We start from the raw sequence: 8,063 nt of genomic DNA, 5'->3' as shown, positions 1-8,063 counted from the left end.
CAAGACGAGCAGCTGGTTCATCAGCCCTGCTGTTCTGAAACTGATCTGATGAGGAAGTCGATGTGTGTGCGTCATGTTTTTATCATTTAAGTTCCAATATTAACAAACGGGAAGCTAAAAAGCCAAACATTGGTAGAGACAACACAGAGAAACAGGTGTGAGTCATTGGACTTAAAGTAAGGCAGCCCTGTTTGTACGTATATCCCAGAATTTCCAGGACTAAGATAGGTGGCAGAGCCTTTATTTTCAGGCTCCTCTCCAGTGGAACCAGCTCCCAGTTTGGGTTCAGGAAGAAGAAACCAGCACTGCCTTCAACACTAAGTTTAAAACATAGTTTTTACTAAATCCACTGGCCTTTTCTTTAAATATCCTCATTTGTTTCAAGCTTCCTATTTGTTTTTATTGCTTCACGTTTTAATGTCTCCATCACTGGTTTTTTGTTTGATTTCTCTGCTGCTGCTTCTTCTTCTGCTGCTTCTTCTTCTGCACCAAGTTGAGATGACTCATATAAACATAAATATTCACACCCTTTATCTGCTTTTTGAGGCTTAAACTGCTTATTTAAAATGCTTCAGATGGCTGACTGAAGCCTATCTTTGCCTAATGGAATTCATTGGATGTTATTAAGAAGGCACCAGCCCATCTATAGAAGGTCTCTGAGATAAGACAGTGTCATGCACAGACCAGGGGAATTAATCCAGCTCCAGCAGTTTTTAGGTATCAGGTATGAAGCGTCTTAGTCTGACAGAACTAAGAACAGGAAGCAGGAAAATGGAGAACCTTACAGAGGGACGGCATCAGCTGCTCTCCACCAGTCAGGTTTTTATGGTGGAGTGGCCAGACTCTAACTAAGTCTAAGACAAAAAGGCACATGACAACCTGCTGGGAGTTGCCGAAAAGGCATCTGAGGAAGCAAAATCCTGTGGTCAGATTAAACAATAAGTGAAGTGTTTGGCTCTAGCTGCCAAAAGCCTGCCCTGCAAAGGGCTAAATGCCTCTCGATCTCAGGCTGAGTGAAGCTTTACTTTTAAACAAGGCGACAACATGATCGGGAAGAAAAAGCTTTGGTAAAACTCCTGGTTTTACAGTCCCAGTGAGACCCAGTCAGCGTCTGGATCTGAGCCCGGCAGCGTACCGACACCCCGCATACGACTCAGTTGAGCTTCAACACTCCTGATGACGGAAAATTAGATATTTGGAGCAAAGTGTTTGATTATTTCAAGTTAAAGTTGATTTCAAAACGCTTTTATTACATCTTGTGTCTGATCCTCTCATCTGAAGTTAGTCTGTCATCTATAAAACCTCATTATTTATCAACCTTATAATGAGTCATACGAGATGTGGAGAATTAAATAAGCAGTTTTGTTTAAAGGATCGTTTGCTGCAGACCAAAGTCGTCTTTTATTCCACCTGAACTCCAACATCAAACTTTTTAAATCAAGACTGAAGTTGAGCCACTTTCCACACCTCTGATTGTTTCAGACTGGTCTCAAACCTCCATATAATACCAGATAACCAGGCTTCCTCACCTACAAGCACGATAAAACCAGAAGCAGGTGACGCATCTTTGCACTATTTACAGAAAAACTGCCTTTAAATACCGATTATTTTTCATTCTCACTGTTTTCTCTGCTTCTAAATGTTCTTAACTTCAGGTTTTCTGATTTTAGCCACATTAGTCAGGAACACGAGTAAGTTTCTGTTGCAGTCTGAAGGAAAGCTGCTGATATGTTAAAAGGTTTGTAAAACACTTGATCTGCAGCAGTTTTTCTAACGCTTAAAAAAATAGACCCAGATAGAGGAAAGACAGACATTCTTTAAAGTAAACTTTTCATATTTCTTCTTTTTGTTCTACATATACTGTAAGTAGGAATCCCAGTAAACACTAAATATAGAATAATCAGTTTTCATCATTCTCGTAATTTTTTTTTATCATTAACCCCAAAGCATGTTCAGAAAGCATTCTGTTGGTACATGTCGTCCATACAGTCTGACATCCAATCAGGTTTCAGATCCTCATACATCAGGAAGTCTTCTGGGTTTCCGCCCCCAAAATCTTTTCTACAAAAATACGTGCGATGGCGGAGAGATCACATCATCAGAAAAATCAAGAAAAATACAATCAGGATATGTGTACGTACATTTTTATACAAAGATTTAGAGATCTCCCAGGAATACAAGCCCTAATATATACACACACAACTGCCACGGGGCTAGTGCGTCCAATCAATCAATCAATCAATCAATCAATCAAAGGATGGGATGAGCTCTCAGGCGTACCAGAAAGCAGCTTTCTCGTGTCATCAACAAATACAACACTTAAATAAGCTGCAGGGAATCCCAAGATGCACAAATGTTTCTCTGAGAGCAGAAGCAGCAGAGACTGGACTGCATTTCCCAGCATGCAGCTGGTCTCTGACAGGCAGCTGTAGCCGGGGCGAATGAGGTCCTGAACCACACGCACAAAGGAGATGTTAAAGTCGTTAAACTAAAGTTTCTGTTTAGGGACGAGTCAGATCTTACCCGTTAAACTGCTGAATGACACCACAGCCTGGTCAGTGGCTGCTTTGCGCCTCAAATGTTACAATAATTTGGCTCTGAACATCGATCAGAGAAGCCGGCGTTGGATTATTAAATACAGAGCTGAAACTGAACGGACAGAAATTACAGCAATTAAATAGTTCAAAAGCAACTTTAAAGTAAACACCTTCTCAAATGTCAGTGTTTCCTGATTTTATTCATCCTAAATGATGATGAACGTGAGATTTTTGGACAGACTGAACTATTTTTTTTGTATTTTATAGGCTAATATTGGGCATTTTTTTCTTTTAAAGAACAGCTACAATAAACTATGATAAAACGAATCAGTATCAAACCTCTGCTTGTGCTACAGCCCCGTTTACAGTTCGCTCTGACAGCCAACAGTCAATCAACAGGCAACTCATTTTTGTAAGAACTCTCAACAGAGCAGTTTAATGTTGAACGTGTCAGGGGAAGGAAAATCTGCTGCGTTGGGAGATTTTCCTCAGCGATTCGAGTTTCACTCAAATCCCCAAACAAATGTCTTTTCTTCAGCGTGTGAAGGTTTTCAAACAGAAGAGCTCACAATTTGTTAAAAACTTGTGTAAAATGTCAGTTTAAGCCACTGAAATGAACAAGTGGAGCTGAAACTAGTAAGGATAAATATTCCCTGTAATACTTTTTAATTTAACAGGATAAGGCTAATATACTGTCCTCAAATAAAGGAGTTAGATCAGGTTCTGTTGGCTTTAAATAATCAAACACAACTGAACATCATTTCTCTAAAAATCTATTATACTATTTCATGTTGGTGTGCCAACATATTAAAGCTGCTGTAATGATATTTGAGAGTATAAATGTCTAATATTTGGATAAATTTAATAGGAAGTCCTTTAAAGATATACATGAGTCAGAGCTCTGGTGTACAAACCATAGAAAGGGGACAGTTTCAAACTGTAGCTCCTTCAATTATGCCAAAACATGTCGCCCCCTGGTGGCTTCTTGGAGTACACACCATCAATTAATTGTAAACTGTAACGACTGATCTGGAGAAACAATGCAGTTCATTTTGTGTTTTAAAGTAAATGCTTATGTTACAACTACAAAAGCCAATCTGGCTACATCCAGTAGTGTAAAGCAGCAGTTTTTGTTCCATCTGACAACAATAATAAGTGTACAGTGAGCGTCCACAGCGGAGATATTGTCTGGAGAGGAAGTGGGACCTCTATTCCATATCTCCAGTCCCTTGTCACTACAACTCAGACCACAGATTGTATATAAATGACGGGCTTAGCCATCGGGTCTGAAAAGAAGCTGAGGAGGAAGTGCCTTAAAGTGCAATACGATTGATGGCTCGACAACATCCGACTCAACTAGTCAACTTCTCCAACAGAATACTAAGAAAATACATTTTTCACACAAATATTCCTGGTGTCATGAGCTTGACTCGCTTATTCTGATCAGTGTGCTGATGGTTTCTTTTAAGAATAATTCCAGATATAAACAGATATCAGAAAATAAAAATTTATTACTAGTCTTATAGCGATGGGGAGGAACATTTTATATATATATATATATACGCTGACCAGTAAGGCAAAAAAAATAAAAAATGAGAGGCAGTGACTCCATTATGCAGTTTGTCTATTAAGTACATAAACAAGTCAGAATTGATCTAAATTAAAATCCTAATGCATGAAGCAAATATTTCTCTCAAACATCAGCGGCTGTAATCTTGTGTGGGTCAGGCTTGTCATTAGGTCGCCTGTTTGAAAAGTTTGTTTCTGCAGCAAGAAGGCTACATAAAGTCATTAAAGAACGTGGTGTTCGTCCTGTTAATGCTGAAACTGACTTCCAGCCATTACAGACCCGTTATTCACCAGCTGCTATGTGATAGTTCTGCTCGTCATAGCCTGCTATGTTCGTGGCAAAAATGCGATCATCGGTCTGCTTCTCCAGAAACATGAAGGTTGCCTCTTTAAAGTTAGCCGTAAATCACTGTATTCTTGTTTTCTTTTTCATATATTAACCAGCTAATTATTTACACAGTAAATCAGACTTTTGCCCACAGTAAGATATATTCGGTTCTTTTCTGCAGAGGCACCATTTGGCATCCGAGGGGTGGAAACGCTTATCACTCGAAAGCGAGTGGAACAAAATTGTTATTCATAGTGTCAAAGAGGGCGAGTGAGCTCCGACAGCGTGCCGTTAAGCAAAACATTCAAACTTCCCAAAGCTCTGTTTGTTTAATATTTACAACCTACAGATCAAGTCATGTTTTATTCCAGAGTTCTGAGTGTTTGGTTTAACTCTTTGAGATGACCTGGTCCAGAACAAACACTCACTTTTTAAACACTGTGGAACCACACAGACCCACAGCCAGCAAAATTAAAAAGATACTCCACAAAACACGGGTCAACCATGTAACACTGGAGTTACTGGACTAACTAATAAACCCCACCCTCCTGGAAATCTAGGCAAAAAGCAAATCAAACGCACCCAGGCCTGAAGCGGAGCTGAGACACTACCAACTTCCTGGTCTGGCTAATTAACATTAAGTGACCAGGAAATGAGGACTAACTAAAACAATCAATGGTTCTGTCAGCAAGATTGACTCATGCAAAAACTTTATCCACAATCAAAATGCAAACATAAACAAAGACTGAAAGCCTGAAAACAAGAAACTAAACGGCCTAAAAGAAAGCTGAATTTTATATAATAAAACAAAGCAAATGTTGGGTTGCAGTCTGTTCGTAAAGTCAACAAGTCTAAGTGTGTTTCATTTTGCTCTGTATGCTCTGTGCGACACACTCTGGTACCTCATGTCAGGTGCTGAAGCCCATGAATGTAACAATTCACCAGCAGGAGAGGAAACAAGCCTCTTGTTCGGGCCTCATTTGTGATTGGTTGGAGGTGGCAGGAGAGGGGCGGAGCGATCGTTGGTGGTGGTCCTTTTGAGCGTTACTTTTCTGATGAGCGTCAGCATATCTCCTCCTCCACCTACCCCCTCCTGGGTCGACTGCTCGGGGATCTGCTCCTGGCTGGTGGAAGGATGGGGCTGGTGCTGATGGTTGATGCTGCGGTCCAGGGTGGTGGGCTCTCTCTGGGCCGCAGGGGGCTGGAGATGGGCTCGTTGCTGCTGCTGCTGCTGCTGCTGCTGCTGCTGCTGGAACAAGCTCCGTTTCTGCTGCTGACTCAGCTGTTGTTGATCCTCGTTTTGTGGCCAATATTGATCCTGCAGATGTTGCTGCTGCGGCTGCTGTAGTTGTTGTAGTTGCTGTTGCTGCTGTAGTTGCTGCTGCTGTAGGTGTTGCAGCTGCTCCTGATGCCACTGCTGCTGCTGCTGAATCTGCTGGCTGTGCTGCTGTACCTGACTGCGTTGCTGCTGGTGGTTGAATTGCTGGGTGATTTGCTGCTGTTGCTGCAGCTGTTGCAGGTACTGTCTCTGCTGTTGCTGTTTGACGTTGCCACCCTCAGGTGGCTGGGAAGGTACAGTAGGCAGAGGCACTGGGATGGGCATCTGACCCGGGATGAACTGATAGTACGGAGAAGAAGAAGAAGCAGGTAAAGCGCTGAGGCTCTGGGTGGAGGTGCAGAGTTTATTGTGACCAAAACCTCCCATTCCTCCAGCAGGGGGCGCTGTGAAAACATTCTCGTCACTACCACCATTTCCTCCAAGGGCTTTGAGGGGAATTTTTGGGGTGCAAATGGGAATGGGAACTCCCCCGCTGATTGTGCCTCTGCGAAATGTTGGTTTTGATGACGGTTTGCGCCTGATGGTTGCCGTGTGGGACTGCAGCTGACGGGTGGACCCGCCGCTAAATTCAGCGTCGGCCAACAGGCTGACTGTGGAAGCGGGACGTTTAGACTGAGCAAACTCCCTGTACTGGTATCTGAGGTCGGAGTTCCTCGGGATGGTTGAGGACTTGTCAAAGTCTGACTGGCTGTTCCCTTGAGACAGGTGGTGGAATGAGATGGAATCGGCGTCCCCATGAAGAGAGATGGACTCGTAGTCGACTGTAGGGAGGAAAAAGGAAAACGTTAGTTTGATGCCCTGCATCAAGCTGTACTGGTCTCTACTTCTGACATTTTACTGTGTTTCATCTCATCTGACACACATGACAGGAGCAGGGGGAGCACATAGTTTCATCTGTGAGTCACTGATTGTGTATGTAAAGAAATAATTAGGGAATGCATCACTGTGGAAACCCGGGGAACATACAACCCAGTTACAGACACACACACACACACACACACACACACATATCCAGCATAATGGTTTGATTAAAGTTAAAAAAGAGACAACGTTTAAAAGCATCACAACTTTAAAATGCTTTTAAACACGTAAAAAAACAACGTACTAATATCTGTTTGGCTTCATCATTTGATTTTATACATTCCCAAAAAGTGTTATCTTGTGACATCATTTATATGATGATGAAATGTATTTAGGTTCCCATGACAGCTCAACAACGACACGAGCCAACATGTCAGAGGGCGAAAGCAGCGTGTGAGCCTCTGACGCCCAGACGCACTCAGATAGGGTGGAAGTGCAAAATATACAAAAGAGCCGTTAATATAAAAGGTGGAAAGAAATAGCTCAACCAACATCTGAAAGGAAGAAGTTACTAATGGGCTGAGGATACGGTGCCTATATGATCTATACTGTTGAAAAGGAGGGCTTGAACACAGAAAATCCTGGGTAGGAAATATTTATTTAGGTTTATTTTATTAGGTGAGAATATTGTGTCGGTTGCTGATTAGTTACAAGGTTAAGTTAGTTTAGTTGCTGTTAAGCTACAGTTTTAAAACACAACCTGGACTACTTTTGGAACTTTGAAGTGCCTTCAGATGATATTTGTTGTGAGTTGGCGCTATATAAATGAGACTGAATTGAATTTTGTGGATACATGTGACATTAGTATTGCATATTATTGCTGATTCACACTTCAAATAAGTAGCTGATAAGAAATGAAGGCTTGTTTGCATAAACAGATGCTGCTAAAATGTTTTCTACAGCATTCAGAGAATGTTGATTATAAACAGGTATTAATTCAGTGCTGGATGCAGGTGGGATGGCATGCAATCAGCCCCTGAACCTCACTGCGAGGTAAGTAGACAACAGGACAGACAGGCAGGCAGGCAGACTAACAGACAGACAGGCAGGCACTCAGAGACCTACCATAGATGGAAGGATCTCTCCTTACAGCTGGAAGAGAAGGAAGGAAGTTTAACAAAGCAAACAAAACCAACAGAGCCAGACAGGACCAAGTTTACCAGAACAAAAAGAAGAAACCAGCACATAATTCAGATGACAGGCAGGTGAACAGAGTCAGTTTTATCCTAACAAACACCAGAAATATAAAGGAAATACACAGGAGTCATGTGAAAGGTTCAGTCAGACAGACACTCCAGCAGTAAGACAGAGCTCCCCAAGTGTGTGTGTGAGTGTGTGTGTGTGTGTTCAGAAAATTCCTGTTTTATCTTCCGAACTTGTTTGTGTTGGCGATATTTTCCCTGTCTGGATAAACGGGAGCACCAACCCT

General features: G+C 42.0%; 1 protein-coding gene across 3 annotated transcripts in view; it reads right to left on the bottom strand.

The window, feature by feature from the left end:
• Positions 1 to 457: 457 nt before the first annotated feature.
• mtss1 (MTSS I-BAR domain containing 1) overlaps positions 458 to 8,063 on the bottom strand; it is a 65,946-nt gene continuing 58,340 nt past the window's right edge. For 2 of the 3 annotated variants that reach the window (XM_075461812.1, XM_075461814.1), the window contains 2 exons: positions 7,700 to 7,726; positions 458 to 6,534 (listed from right to left, as the gene is read on the bottom strand). In XM_075461812.1, coding sequence (XP_075317927.1) covers positions 5,411 to 6,534; positions 7,700 to 7,726 — 1,151 coding nt within the window. In that variant the 3' untranslated portion in view covers positions 458 to 5,410. The remainder of the gene's footprint in view (positions 6,535 to 7,699; positions 7,727 to 8,063) is intronic. The other variant, XM_075461813.1, reaches the window with a different exon arrangement.

Source organism: Odontesthes bonariensis, chromosome 3 (assembly GCF_027942865.1).
Source record: "Odontesthes bonariensis isolate fOdoBon6 chromosome 3, fOdoBon6.hap1, whole genome shotgun sequence".
NCBI classification, from domain to species: Eukaryota; Metazoa; Chordata; class Actinopteri; order Atheriniformes; family Atherinopsidae; genus Odontesthes; species Odontesthes bonariensis.
The sequence above is the reverse complement of the archived record's forward strand: the minus strand, read 5'-3'. Positions and strand labels throughout refer to the sequence as shown.